Genomic DNA, 15,782 nt, shown 5'->3' on the forward strand with positions numbered 1-15,782 from the left:
CACCTAGATTCTACAGCGAACATTTTGCTATACTTGCTCTAGTCCATCCACCAAATCCAGCTGCTTTGCTGACATGTTTCAAAGTTGTCGGCATCATTACACTTCACCCCTTGACACCGCGCTGTGCATATCTTTAACTAGAGTCAGCATTTCTTACTTTTTTGTGAGATAACATCTACAAACAATGAAATACAAAAATCTTAAGTGTAGACGTAAGGTTGGTGAGTTTTGACAAGTGCAGCACCTGTGTAACCCTGACTCCTCTCAAGATACGGAACATTTCTATCACCCCAGAAAGTTGATGCCTCTTTCCTGAAAACACCCACCCCACACTCTCAGTCAGGTGACAAATGTTTGCATTTTCCCCGCTGTAGATCAGTTTTGACTGTTCTAGAATTCATTCAGTGGAATCATACAGGATGTGTTCTTTTGTGTAAAACTTGAGGTTTATCTGCATCTATCAGTAGGTTTTCATTTTCTTTCTTCTCTTTTTTTGTTTTTACAAAGCTGTTTTTTTTTTTAATTTATTTATTTTATTTATTTATTTTTGGCTGTGTTGGGTCTTCGTTGCTGCGTGGGGGCTTTCTCTAGTTGCGGCGAGCAGGGGCTACTCTTCGTTGCGGTGCGTGGGCTTCTCATTGCGGTGACTTCTCTTGTTGTGGAGCACAGGCTCTAGGTGCGTGGGCTTCAGTAGTTGTGGCTCATGGGCTCAGTAGTTGTGGCTCGTGGGCTCCAGAGCACAGGCTCAGTAGTTGTGGTGCACGGGCTTAGTTGCTCCGCGGCATGTGGGATCTTCCCGGACCAGGGCTCGAACCTGTGTCCACTGCATTGGCAGGAGGATTCTTAACCACTGCGCCACCAAGGAAGCCCTTTTTTTTTGTTTTTTAATGACTGAGAAGTATTCCATTGTATGAATATACCACAGTTTACCCATTCTTCTGTTAAGGGACATGAAGGCTTTTTCCAGTTGATGGTTATTATGAAAAAGCTGCTGTGAACTCTTGTACAGTGTTTTTGTGGACCTGTGTTTTTACTTCTCTGGGATAACTATCTAAGGGTAGACTTGCTGGGCCAAAGATTATGGATTTGTTTAGTTTTATAAGAAACTATCAGACCTCTCTTACTTGTCAGCGGTTGTGGTTTTTCTGGGCTCTGGTTCTTTAAGACTTCAGGTTCTCTATCCGAATTTTACCTGCCTGGCAAGGAACAGACAGGAGCTTGCCCTCAGGATAGAAGCTGTAAAAATGGGAAATCACCGGTGCCATGTCATGTTTCCAAATGGCATCTACCCTCCAGTCTCTGTCTGCTTTCAGTGCCTCTCCAGTGCCTTCCAATACTTGCCTTTTGTGCTTTATCTAGAGTTTATAGTCTTCATCTGCACAAGGACTGTACCAGTAACAGAACCCAATCACAGAAAAATTTAAATAGAATTTATTATTCTGGATTTCGCTGGCGTTCATCCTATGACAGTAGGGCAAAAGTCTGAGTTGTAGTTCCCCAGAGAAGGGAAATAGGCCAGGTGCCTTTCTCTTAGGATTAATCCTGAGGAGTCAGTTCATATGAGTGAAGGCTTACCCTGTGGAATGGATTTTGAACTTACCCCAACCTTAAGGGATCTTCATCTTGTGTAGTTAAAATAGATGTCAAGAAGCCTCTTGAGAAATGGGCCAAATGGACGTTCACGTGGGTGAGTTGTGCCAGCTAAGTAGCAGTCCTGGTTGAGTTGCTGCAGTGAGGACTTGGCTTAAAGTGAGAATTTGAAAAACACGTGGCAATTCGGCAACAGCTATGAAAATTGTGGCTGCGGGTATTGTTTAACCTAATAATTCTGCTTCTAGGAATTTATCCTGTGAATTCACACACATGAAAAATATGGCATATGTTCATTGCTTGCAATAGCATAATATTGTCGACAGCCTGGTACATATTAACAAGAAGAGATATCTAATTTTGTATGTCTTGTTTCCTGTCTGTATTAGTCAGCTTGGGCTGCCATAACAAAATACCATAGACCAAGTGGCTTAAACAACAGAAATTTAATCTCACAGTTTGGAGACTGGAAATCAGGATGCCAGCGTTTTTGGGTTCTGGTAGTGATCTCTTCCTGGCTAGCACATGGCTGTCTTCTCACTGTGTCTTTACATCAGGACGGGGGGTGGGGGGGAGGGAGGGAGTGGGGAGAAAGAGGAGAGTGTTTACAAGTGAACTCTGATGTCTCCTCTTATAAGGGCACTAACCCCATCATGAGGATCCCACTCCTCATGACCTCATCTAACCCTAATTACTTCCCAAAGGCCCATCTCCAAATACCCTCATGTTGAGGGCTGGGGCTTCAACATATAAATTTGGGGGAATCACAAATATTTGGTTCATAACACTGTCTTTACAGATTAACTGCCTGTCTGAGTTTAGGTGATTGGCCTCGCTTTCCAAGCCTATGTTAATACTGCATTCTTTGCAGAGCTTTTTGTGGCACTTAGAGCTAATTTATACAAAGCATCTATCTCATATCTGGCTCATCAAAGCAGATTTTTTTTAAATAGTTATTTTCATTTTATGATAATAATAACTATTATTATTGTTATATAGAGGAATGGCATGAGCACTTTCTTTATAGAGAGTTTGCATTATAGGTTATTTGAATGTCAGATTAATTTGGCTGGGGTATAGGGTAGAAATAATATCAGTTAAAACCGTAAGTTATGGCTGGCCCATATTTATGAAGGCCTTGAGTGCTAAATAAGAAATCTAGCTTTCCTTCTTTAGGGAATGGGAAACCATTGAAGGTAGGGGGGAGAGAGAGAGAGAGAGAGAGAGAGAGAGAGAGAGAGAGAGAATGTGTTTTCAGCTGGCGAGAGACATGATTACACAGTACTTAATGAACATTCCTATAAAATTAGTATGAAACTACTATTTTAAGGATGGATTGGAAGGAGAGAGACTGAAGGCATCAGGTAGAGTTGGGGGGTTATTGAAAGAGTCCAGGTTTTGAACACTGACAATCTAGAGTTTGTGGCAGTGAAAATAGAAGGTATGTGTGAAAGAGTTCTTTAGAAATAATTCAGCAGGACTTGATGACTACCTGAATGTTGGGAGCGGAGAAGAGAGTAAAGTCCAAGATGACTCTGGGGTTTTATGTGTCTCACTGGGAGAATAGTGTACTGTTTTTAGAAATATGAGAGTTACTGGGTACAGGACGATCAATTGGAAAAACTTGTGCAGTAAGTCAGTGGTGGGTCTTAGCTTTGATCCCGTAACTTTCTGGTTCTGAAGATGATTTCCCTCCTGCTGTATCATTCTGCCTGATTTTGTTTGCCAGGGATTCATTGTACATTTATAGATGTTTTACTTGTTGTTCTGAAATGTACCCAGAGTCTGGTTTTATTCAGGTGTGGGCAGACACCCAGACATGAAAATGATTGTCATGAAGGAAGAAGTTTATACTCACCAATCCCTAGAAACAGAAGACACAGCAAGCCACCTGGGCTACATGGGGAGGCACTCAGGTCACCTGGAGGCAGAAGGCATGAGGCCAGAGTATGGGTTTTCGTGGGAAGGAACAGGAGAGGTGTGGTAGGCACGCTTGAGCAAGCTTACGATGGAGAGTTTGAATAACCTGGTGGACTCTGGGCTATGGGATGGTCTCTGGCTGACCGGCGCCTGGCCCTGAGGTGATCAGGGCGAGGTAGTATTGCCTCTGTAGTGTAAAAGCCAGAGAGAGAGGGGGTGGTTCAGAGAATTGGCTCTGAACTGGTTGGTCTGTAGATCAAAGGCGTGCTCACAGGGAAACCATCTGCTCTACGTGCCAATTGACTAGCTAGCCCTGGGAGGTCAGTCTCACCAGGATCGTCAAGACCCCCCCAGTGTCAAAGCATTATAAAATGCAGGAAAGTTTGAAATGATGTATATATGAAATAAAACCCATGTGGTTATTATTCACTTGGAGCAGATATTTGTATTTCAAAGTGATTATTTTCACTGCTTGGTGAAAATTAACAGTGATGATTCTTTGGACTCCTCTGAGGGTGGTTTTTGTCATTACTTTTAGCTCATAGAAATTAACTATTTCTTTTCTCTTTTGCCTGCTGAAAGCTTTGTATTCAGTGATATATGTTCAAGAAATGCTAGTGACCATCTTGTGAGTTGTAGCTGTGAATTAATGTAACTCTTTAAAAAATAAACCTGCTGGAACTTACGTATTCAGATGGAGATTCTCTCTCTCAAAGGTATCTTCTGGGAACTATGCATTTGTTCCAACCATGCTGTCATGGCTCTTTTTTGTTGTTTTTGTTTTTTGTTGGGTTGTTTTCCTTTTGGAATTTCCTTCAGGGTCTGTAGCATATGCTTAGGAATATCTTCAGTGGTACCATATTTTTTCATCCCTTGAGGGTGCTTTGGTTTTTGGAAATAACCAAATGCATATTAAATGGAGTGAAAGATTGAGTTGATGGCAGGATTTAAAAAGAAAAAAAAACCAAAAGTCTGACGGGAAGATAGTCAGTCATGGGACTGATTTTCCCAGGCAGGCTTCAGACTGGCCCTAACCAACCACAGCTCTGAGAGGGAGAGGGTGGTCCTCTACTAGCTGGAGCATCAGCCACTCACTTGAAATAAGGGCTCCTGAGCTCTGAAGAGACAGGGCTGTTTTTTGATGAGTGGGTTTAGATATACTTGTTTGAAAATCGGCCTCTTTTGTACATAAGGAAGGGAAGTACCTGAAGAAAATAAAAACGGGGGTGGAAAAAAACTAAACAAGGTTGCAGTTGTAGGTCATCTTATAAGAAAAGCAACAAAGAAAGAAAATTAATAGGGAAGAATTATTAGTATGTGAAACTATTGGAATTTGTTTTTTCTCCCGCGGACAGCTGGGCAGGTATTAAATGGTAAAGTACATAAGGCAGACATAAGCCAAAATGGCAGCCCTGGGCTTGTGTGTGTGTTTCTATGTGTGTTTGGATGGTGTGCAATTTCTAGACTCTAAGTAAATCTTTCTCAAAAGTACAGGGTTTTCAGCAGACTAAGCTTACATGCTTTTTCTTCCTTCATCTTCTGTTGTCCAAAATGTATAACTTAAGTCCTTCATCCTTCGGTTTTGATAGTGTTCTAGAATACATTTGGCGATTTTATAACTCTTCTTTGCTCTCATACTTGTTTGTATAAAATTTGATTTGGGCCCTTTGCGCTGTAGTTTTAAATTATTTATTTGAAGACTTTTTCTGGTCTTAGTGTCTTTACTCTGAAAGGGCAGGAACTCTGATTCTTATTTTAGAGCAATATTAGGTTCAGAGAAAGTTCTCACTGATACTAAGTGAAGGGCTGAATGTGGAAATGGGCCTTGAAATGAGTAGCTTTTGATCAGAAAACATCTCTAGAACAGTACAGTTCCTTGGGAGGCCTGAGGCTGACTGGTGGTCCAACTTGGTTTATGAGATTTGGAGAACACAGAGGAAGTGAGTATTTAGAGAACTCTTTGCAGAGGCACAGTGGAGAAAGCTCAGTTTCTTCCTCCATAGGTCATGCGCAGGGCATGCTGAGTTTTAGGTCAGCCTCTGATGCTCCAGCCGCTTGCAGCTGGCTTAGCACCGCACACCCACCCACTGCTCCAGTGGTCAGCCGAGCTCAGATTATATGGATGGCTTTAAATTTTAGTTCAAGTAAGACACAATTAGGAAGGTGAATCTTCTGGGAAAAAATTATATGGTGTATTTACAAAGTGAAATATTTACTTTGAATTATTTAAATACTGTTTGCCTTCATTAGTGAAGGTTAGGAGAGTCCGTTCTTTAAAAATAAAAGATTTACATTGTGATTCCAGTGACTAGCTGGTATTTGTCACTTGAGACCCTAAATGGAATACCTCCTTATTAATATAAAATGGATAGGGCTTCCCTGGTGGCGCAGTGGTTGAGAGCCCGCCTGCCGATGCAGGGGACGCAGGTTCGTGCCCCCGTCTGTGAAGATCCCACATGCAGCGGAGCGGCTGGACCTGTGAGCCATGGCCGCTGAGCCTGCACGTCCGGAGCCTGTGCTCCGCACGGGAGAGGCCACAGCAGTGAGAAGCCCGCGTACCGCAAAAAAAAAAAAGAAAAAAAAAATGGATATAAACACAGATGTTATTGGAAGTGTTCTCTCCTTTATTAAAGCCATGACATTGATAGGTCGTTGCTTATATAAAAATTTTTGTGGAAAAGTTGTAGATGGTTGGGATATTTTAAGGTGTTCTATAATCAAAGCAAGAGACTGGTTTTCTTTCTGTGGAGTGTGGTGAAGAGAAAGAACAAAACCACTTACCGTAACTGTAGTAAAATCAGAAGATTTATCCTAAATCTGCACTCACACAAAGCTGTGTTGTTACTCTCATCGTTAATGGTCAGATGGTCATTTTCTACAGTAGCTGTCATTGATATCCAGAATTTTATAGCTTGGTCTGGGTCTTGAAAACCAAAAGATTAGCTGGCAGAAACCATCCTCACTGATCTATTTGCACTTAGACTTTGTAGCTGCACTAATTGGGTTTTCTCTTGTGTAAGTAACAAACAGCATAATTTGAGTTGAGGCAAGGTTATCATTTAACATAGTTTCATGTAGTCTGTTATTTCTATGGTGCTGAATAGACTTTCATAAAGGATCTTAAAGAGTTCTCTGAAACGAATTACTGTTGACATCATAAAGGACTAAAGTCATGACACTTAGTAACTATGAATGTCACATGGATCCTCTAATAATATAATGCAATATATATATATGTTTTCTACATTCAGTTCTCTTGCAGCTGGCGAGCGATGCTTTACCAAATGATATGACCCTGGCTCTTGCTTATCTCCTTGCCTTACCACAGGTAAGTTTACCCTTTCCAAGAAACAAGGACTTAAAAATGAATAAGCTAAGCCTTTACCGGGGGTTTTCACCAGTAAATTGTTTGTTACATGTTTCACTTCCTTCTGGTTGTTCTTGCAAGATGGAAGGACTGTGGTCAGTATCCAGAAAGTGAATTCTACAATGTTAGCTGAAATGTCGATTTTAAAATCTACTTTCATGTGCATAGGATCTGCCTTATCATGTCTTCTGAATTTTAATGTAGTCATATTAAGATGAGCTTGAGCTTGAGCTGATATGCTAGAAACTTTGAACCAAAATTCTAGAGTAAGGACTAGAAATGTAATGGTTTATGACGGTTGTGCCAATTTCTTTTCAGCTGAGCTGTTTCTCTCGTGCTCCCTTCCTAGGTGTTAGACGCTAACAGGTGCTTTGAAAAGCAGTCGCACTCTGCTCTGTCTCTCCAGCTGGCAGCCTATTACTATAGCCTACAGATCTACGCCCGGTTGGCTCCGTGTTTCATGGACAAGTGCCATCCTCTTTACAGGGTGAGTCCTCGTGGTTTCCACCCTGTTAATGGGCAGGGTTAAGCTTTTCTAAAGTAGTTAAACACGTTTACCTCTTTGGAGGGACTGATGCACTTTGTATTCAGAGTGCTTTGTATTCCCAGTGGCTGACAGCCTTTGCCTTTTCTGTGTTATACGTAGTTGCTTTTCCAGGAATTAATAAGAAGTAGAGTTTCTAATATTTATTGTGAATGCTGATTCATCCCCAACTTTTCTGTCATTTATTTTATATTACAGTGTTCTTAGGAAAGGCTAAAGGAGAGGAGAAATGGAGAGTTAGCTTTTTAAGTCACTTCTCAAGAGGAAGATGGCTCTAATTGAGGACAGTAGGCAATGTAGTTCTTTGAACGGTGCTGCACTTTTATTTATTTTTAAGCCAGAGAGATATGAGAGTAGTAATTATGCAGATGAAATGTTGAGGCACACTATGCCTACTTGCCACCAAGCTTCTGACACTTTTATTTAACTTTATTGTTAATTTCTGAGTGAGAGCACCTAAACATGGCCTCAAGTTACACGTGCCTTCTTTTGTGGACACGGAAGTGTTCCAGATGCCGCTGGAAAATGGAAGCCCTCTAGGTTTACTTGTATACACCACCTTTAATCATCAGCGTTTGGAAATTATTTCCTTTTTATACTGGACGTTTTAAGAGAATTACCACTTTAAGAGCAGGTAAGCAAATAGATCAGACTTCCAAATCCACTCTGTGTCGGATCCAAGCTTCAGTTTTTACTGAGGCAGAATTCTTCCTCTCCGACCCAAAGTAGACTATAAAGAAATAATTTCACATGAGTATCAAAGTTCTAGCTGCCTCTGCCATCCAAAACATATCTAAGAACCTTTAAGTATGTGAAAACATTCCATTCGTGGCAAAATCTATGGCTTTCATTCATCAGTTTTTATTCAAAAAGAGGAAGGTGAGTGGGGGAACCCTGTGCCATGCAGGTTACTCTCCCAAGGGCATCATCAATGTCAGTGGGTATTGTTCTCAGGAATAGGTATGTTAAGGTGAAATTGGCCAAGAAAAGGGCTGCTTCTCTTTTTTTAGCCAGTTGATATATTACTTTATTTTGGAAATTTTGAATTTATTTTTTTGTTTTCAGTAGCTACTGCTGCTTTGTGCAGTGCTTTTATCCTATACTCTAGTAATTTTCCTTTGTTTTGCTTTTATATCACAGGTATGTTTTTATGTGAAATAAGGAATTGACCTACTGTGTTATAAATTGAGGAAAAGAAGTGATTATATAGGTGGAAGTGTGGCAGGTTTATTTCTGGAACAGTGTACTTACTTATTGTCTTTCTTATTCCATTCAGTTGGTTGGCTGGCAAAGAGTATTCATGGCGTTTGCTGGTGTCTGCTTTTAAATGTCTTTATCTTTTCAGTAGTACATACACAAGTGCTGGATAATTGGCTCAGGACTCCCATGTAGTATGTACTATTTCCATGTGTGTAATCTATATTAAGGTCACACTGCATGCCCAACACTATGTTCCACCTTTCATGAATACAGAGGATTGAAAGGCCACTTGGTCAGCTGGTCTATCTCTAAACCCCGCCCCGAGTACCTTATGTGTGCCACGGCCTCTGAGCGAGTCTTGAGATGAGAGGGTGATTATGGCTGTCTGACCTCAGTGAACTCACCACTTACCATAAATCCATGAGAGACAGTTACGTAAAGGTGGATTAGAGGAGCTGCAGATGAGAGGACTGGAAACCCTCGCCAGACAGACCACGTGTTCAGACTGTGACAGAAGCCAGAGAGCTGGCTGCAGAGCCCCATTTTGGCCTGATCTTCGGTTTCATCACCTAAAAGCTTAAAGTAGTCCTCTTGAAGGGAAGTTCTAGTGCAGTCTGTATTTTTCCTGTTTTCCCCGATAGTAAATTACTTTGAACCAAAAATTAAAAGTCCCAAATCCTGAACTGTCTTTGAGAGAGGTAAGTCCCCAATCCTGAGCTGTCTTTGAGAGAGGTAAGTCCCCAATCCTGAACTGTCTTTGAGAGAGGTAAGGCAGGAGAAAACCAGTAAATTCCATCCTGGCCTTTATATCTGGCAGTCACTGTTTCCTACTTCAGATACTGAAGTCACTGTAAGAAACCCCACTTAAGATTTCTGTGACTAAAGCATGCAGAGAGAGGAAGTAGAACACTGAAAGATGAGGGTTAGAAGTAAAGGTGTGTCCATCTTGGTTTCTTGTGTATTCCCAACGGAAAGTATGAGTGTTTTATTTTCAGGTCTTATATTTTGCACATCCTTTCATCGACCCAGCATTTATTGACTACCAGCTGTGAAGGACGTAGAGCCTGGTGTTACAGTGTGAAGAATGATGAAACCTGATTCCTGCCCTTTTCTACCCTTTACACCAATTTCCGTTTCTTCCTTTCATCTTATGTCAACCCACCATCGCTGCCCTTTAGCTCTTGGTCTTGTTCCTGTCACCGTTTTCCTGTCAAACTGTTCTTTCCTTTGAAGATGTCCCTTGGAGGTCTCCTGCCTCACCCTAGGCCTTGGCCTCAGATTCCTGCTTGTTGGAATACTCACCCACCCCGTGACGTGGTTCCTGACACCTGTAGCCACTCCCTTTCTGGGCCCAGTAGTGTAAGGCAGCTGCTGGTCAGGGTCATTGCTTCGGGAAGCAGCATTAAAGCCTAGGGCAAACAGAAGCCAGCAAGGCTCACGTGGCCCAGTGGTGATGCCTCAGCACATGATTGCTCACTTCTCAGATGGCACACGGCTAGGTCACAAGCCAGCTAATTCTCCAGAGACTTCTTGGCAACTCTGTGGAAAGCATTTGGTTGTTAGTCTGAAGGGTGAGATGAAGAGTGAAAAACGCAATCAAACATCATTGTCTCTTCCTTTTTGTTGCGTTTGCATCTTTTTCCAAGCTTCTGTCTGAGAAGTCTTTCCAAAATGGGGGTCTGGTCATCCTCCCTTGAGTCTGCAATCCTTCAGTGATTTCCTGTTGCCCTAGCAAGGTGGTCTGGCCTCTGTCTGTTTCTGCGACTTCATGTTCCTTCACTCCAGCCGTACCAAGCTGCTTAAATTTCTCAGCCAGCCCGCGTGTTCTCTCTTCTTTGCATTCAGTATGTTGTACTCTTTTGCCTATAATGTTTCCCCAGCATTTCTTTGCTTAGCACTTGGTTCAGGTCTTACCTCACCAAGGCATGGCTCCTACCACCTGCCACCACTCTGTCGTGCTCCCACGCTGTGTTGGGTGCTCCTCTGTGCACGTTTCTACTGCCTTGTACTTACCTCATAACGTTTATACTCTACTACTTTGAATTTATCTACTTCCATCTCACTAGAAAATGAGCTACTTGAGACCAGGGTCTGTGTTGTATTTATTGTTTTCCTCATTGCTTAGAGCAGGACCTGACATATCAAGGGTAGTAAACAAATGTTACCTGGGTGGATTACTGAAAATTAATAATTCTTCAGTACATATGAAATAATTGAATTATGTGTGTGTTTATCAAATATTTGTCAGATGACTACTTATGCCAGGGAGTATTCTAGACCCTGGGGAGAGAGTCGTGAGCAAAGTATATGTAAAAACCGTTGCCCTTTTCAGATTTACATTCCACTGAGGAAGGAGCACTATAAACAAAATAAGTAAATAAAATGTATACTTTATTAGATTGTGATAAGAGCTTTGAAAACAAGCAGAAAGTTAAGGACTGTGTGTGTAGAATACGATTTAAACAGGCTCAGGAAAGACCTTAATTGAGTAACGAAAAGGACGAGCATAGCACCAGAAAGATGGAGGGGAAGAGCATTCCAGATCGAGGGGTGGAATCTGTAACAGATGAATTGAGGTATCCCTGTCCCATCATATGTGCTGTGGTGTTTTTTCACAAAATATTTAAGAAAGTATTAAAATGTCACGCTATAAAATTCAAGGCTCGGAAGCATTCCCTGACTGCAGAGGAAAAGCATAGAAATAGAGTCTCTGACCAGACTTCACTGTGACCAGATGGGGTCTCTTCTCTCTGGCTGGGAAGGTGTCAGGATGGGTGTGACAGTAGCAGGCTTCGTGGGGGCTTGTGAACGAGAGTTGTCAGGGGTCGGTAGGAAGGTCAGACTAACCCTGGGAAGGCATTGGCTGTCTTCGTACCTTTCACATTCCTTCCCGCTTGATCTGTCGAGCAGTCTCATGTTGCAGAAAGTAAGACACGGAGAAATGCGGTTACTTGCTCAGGGTTGCTCTGGGAGAAGGTGACACCTGTCACTTAGAGCTCCTGACCCCAGTCTTTACCTGCCTTTTACTTGGATGTGCTGCCGCCCTAGCTTTGTGTCGGAAGCAGCGTGTCACTGTGTTTCGGACCTGAGTGATCTCTGGCCCACAGTTCCTAACGGGTCATTCCCAGGAGGATGTTTTCACGTGCTCTGCGATGGCTACCGGCTGAAGTCTCTCCTCCTGTGTATGACAGGGAAGCCCCTCAGAGGACTGGCGGCTGTTCCTCACCCCGGCAGCCATGATCCTGACACTAGCTCGTTTGAGGTCTATGCTCCAGCTGTTCAGAATGTATATTTCTCTTAATTTAACATCCATTCCCACACCTCTGCGCCTGTGCAGATGTAATTCTCCTGCCTGAAATACCCCCTTCTTCTTCCCACTATCAATAGGTAAGTCTGAGCTCAAAAGAGCCTCCTGTGTGAAGTCTTCTCTGCTGCCTCAGCAGATACCGGCCTGAAATAATTTTTTTTTCATTTATATCTTACTTTTATAATTATTGTAAATGCATCCTTTTTTAAAGTTGTAGTATAGTTAATTTCCGTCTCTCACGGCTCTCCTCCAGACACCCACAGGAGTGGTTCTTTTAGGCTATGGTAGCTGATGCAGTCTGTCTTCTCGCCTCGTGGTAATCTTGTTGAGGGCAGGAATCCCATCTTCGCTGAATCCCCAGGGCTTCACCCACTGCAGTTACTCAGTGACTGTTTATTGGCATGTGAATAAGTTGAGGAATCATTCCAGCTGCTGTGATTCGGACAACCTTCAGTTTTACAGTTTCGAGCCCTGACCCCTCATGGATGGGCACATTAGCTGGACGTTTTAAGTATGTTTGCGTTGTCCATTGACTACCTAATCACTCATTATTTGAGTCTTTTCAGCATCTCCCCCTGTATAAAACGGCACTGCTGGGTTTGGAATTAGATATGACAAACTCCTGACAAATCATCCTGGAAACTGAAATCAAAGTGGTTTCAATTTGTTGTCCACACATAGTAACGCTCTGTGAAGCTTAGCGTCCACTTGATTGTCAGTTCAGCTTGTTTCTATTCTCACATTTTCTCTTCCCACCCCCTGTAGTTCTGAGCTGCTAGAATGATAACTTAGGTAGATTACTAGGTTTGAATAAAAGTCCTGATATAATTTGTGGTGTTGTTTCTGATAAAAAGCCTGTGCATCTTGACGGGAAGCACGTCCCGAGTCTGCCACACCGGCAGCAAACCTGGATGAGCTTTGAAGCAGCCCCCGGGCGTTCCTGTTTCTTTTTAGAGTCCTGTAATGATGATTGGCAAATGGTCACTTGCAGAGAATTTTCCCTTCTAGTATTTGTCCTAATTAACTCTTTATGTTAATGCACACATGACAAAAACCTCAAATGATGAAAATAGGATAAAACAAAAAGTATTTCCCTTTTGTCTACTTCCAGAAATAGTTTATGGATATGCGTATTTATATAACTTTATGCAAATATGAGTAAACTCTACACATTTTTCTGTACCTTGATTCTTTTCATTTATATCTTACCTTTGTAATTATTGTAAATGCATCTTTTTTTAAAAATTGAAGTATAGTTAATTTACAGTGTTGTGTTAGTTTCTGGTGTACACAACGTGATTCGGTCATACATACATACATACACATACGTAAATATTCTTGTTCATATTCTTTTCCATCATAGGTTATTACAAGATACTGAATATAGTTCTCTGTGCTATGCAGTAGGACCTTGTTGTTTATCATTTTATATATAGTAGTTTGTTTCTGCTAATCCCAAACTCCTAGTTTATCCCTCCCCACGTAAATGCATCTTGAATTGTGATTTCTCTATCGTTCTTTTTAAAAAGTTTCAGAAAATAAAATCAGTTAAAAATGGAAACGTGTCTTTTAGTTTTATATGCTAGAGAAGCAAACCCAGCAGGGGATGAAATTCAAAACTTTATGGTAAACTATTTCTAAAATGCGTTTTCTTAAGCTACTAATTGAATATGCCAAGTAGAAAATTATTTCAAGCAAATAACAACCCTAGAGGGGAAACATACCACCTGTTCAAAACTTTCCAAACAATATTACCAAGAAATGGAGACTATTAAGCCTGAATGGATTTATTACCTCTTCTAGTAAGTAGTAGATGAAGTCATCCAGCATTTTGGTGTCATAAATATTTATGTGCATTTTGTTTTTACAGGGACTTGACCATATTCTGTAAAGAAATCGCATTTTTTTCACCCCATAGAAGAACTGCATTGCCAAATTTGGGGGAAAAAATTAGAGTAATTTAATACTCTACACTTTTCTTTCTTTTTTTTTTTTTTTTTGCGGTACACGGGCCTCTCACTGTTGCGGCCTCTCCCGTTGCGGAGCACAGGCTCCAGATGCGCAGGCTCAGCGGCCATGGCTCACGGGCCCAGCCGCTCCGCGGCATGTGGGATCTTCCCAGACCGGGGCACGAACCCGTGTCCCCTGAATCGGCAGGTGGACTCTCAACCACTGCGCCACCAGGGAAGCCCAACTCTTTACACTTTTTAAATTTTTGATGCCTTTTTATGTTTTCAGTTTTTGCAGTATCTTTTTGTTTTTTAATTTTATTTATTTATTTATTTATCTATTTATCTCTCTGTCTATCTATCTATCTATTTATTTATTTATGTGTTGGGTCTTCATTTCTGTGCGAGGGCTTTCTCTAGTTGCGGCAAGCGGGGGCCACTCTTCATCGCGGTGCGCGGGTCTCTCACTATCGCGGCCTCTCGTTGCGGAGCACAGGCTCCAGACGCGCAGGCTCAGTAATTGTGGCTCATGGGCCTAGTTGCTCCGCGGCATGTGGGATCTTCCCAGACCAGGGCTCGAACCCGTGTCCCCTGCATTGGCAGGTAGACTCTCAACCACTGCGCCACCAGGGAAGCCCCAGAATATGGGAGATTCTGAAGCTACCCATAAAGTCCTTCAAAAGTTTCTTAGAGGCCGGGAGCTTTCATACCCATGGATCATATCATTGAAATTAGGTGGGAAACAGAGGAAGAGAGGTTTGAATATACTCTGCACACAGAAATTCATGACTTCAGGTGTGAGGCTGGGTGTGGAGCATTGAGGGAGCCCCGCTGGCAGGATAGGGAGGAAGGGCTGATGGAGTGGGGTGCCCACGAGGCCAGAGGCTGGGGGTTGGACTCACTTCCTCGCTGCCGGACCCCAGCTCAGGATGCCTTCCATGCAGGTTGGCATCTGTAAAACAGCAACAGCTGTCTCCTGTGCCCATCACTGGGTTGGTATGAGGGTCAAATGAAAATCATGTGAAAGTGCTTTAGAAACTTTAATGCAGTACACTTGTGCCGTGAATGAATGAATGTATGAAATGAAGTGTTGGGCTGAGTAGAGGATGCTTTTGGAATATTTTTAGAGAAATTGTGATAAGCTCAGGGGAAGAAGAATTATTAAAATTTAAGTCATACATTGGAAGTAATCATGACCAGTAAAGTTCCTGAAGGAAGGGGTAGAAACTAGTAGTGATGACGGTAAGACGAGAAATTTGCATGGAAAGCCGGAACTTACAACATGTCCATCCATCTACTCTCATTCAGTCTCTGTGAAGAGTGTATCAGAGAGAAATTGCCTCAATTTTAATAATGGAAAGCCTGACGCTCAGGAAGGAAGAACCAGCAATCCAGGTTCTTTGATGCCAATTCCTGTGTTTTTTCCTCATAGCTAATGCTCTTTGTTTTGGGAAGATTTTGAAAGAATTAGTATTATGTTTTACCAATAAATAAGTATTGAAAATATTCCTACACATTTAACAAATGTTTGATCCATAACCTTGAAGACCTATCATCAAGGAATTAACAGAATGCCCCTTTTCACCACCTTATTAGGATGGAAATTTAAAAGGAGGTATATTTATATCAAGAGGTTGAACAGAAAATGATATTCTAAATTCTTTCTAAATCTCTCTCCGTTATTCTTAGAGAAGACAGAATGCTTGGAAACACAGCTCAAACCAGGATCTCCAGTTGAACATCTACCATGGTGTGTCCTCTGTGACCATTTGTATTTACACATGTGTGTATATGTGTAAAAGGGATGAGAGGGAGAATGTGTGTGTTAAAAAAATAGGTCAGTCCTGATGTAATATAGAATGACAGCATTAAGGCCATCATTGAAAGTTGATCATCTGTAAAAGG

General features: G+C 41.8%; 1 protein-coding gene across 9 annotated transcripts in view; it reads left to right on the plus strand.

The window, feature by feature from the left end:
- Positions 1-15,782, plus strand: part of NBAS (NBAS subunit of NRZ tethering complex) — a 339,915-nt gene that overhangs the window by 201,209 nt on the left and 122,924 nt on the right. For all 9 annotated transcript variants that reach the window (XR_004521674.2, XR_012325807.1, XM_033837994.2 and 6 more), the window contains 2 exons: positions 6,762-6,838; positions 7,227-7,364. Coding sequence is in view for 7 of the 9 variants with exons in the window: in XM_033837994.2 (XP_033693885.1) it covers positions 6,762-6,838; positions 7,227-7,364 (215 nt within the window). In the remaining 2 variants the exon portion in view is untranslated. The remainder of the gene's footprint in view (positions 1-6,761; positions 6,839-7,226; positions 7,365-15,782) is intronic.

The sequence above is a fragment of the Tursiops truncatus genome, chromosome 14 (assembly GCF_011762595.2).
Source record: "Tursiops truncatus isolate mTurTru1 chromosome 14, mTurTru1.mat.Y, whole genome shotgun sequence".
In the NCBI taxonomy this organism is placed as follows: domain Eukaryota; kingdom Metazoa; phylum Chordata; class Mammalia; order Artiodactyla; family Delphinidae; genus Tursiops; species Tursiops truncatus.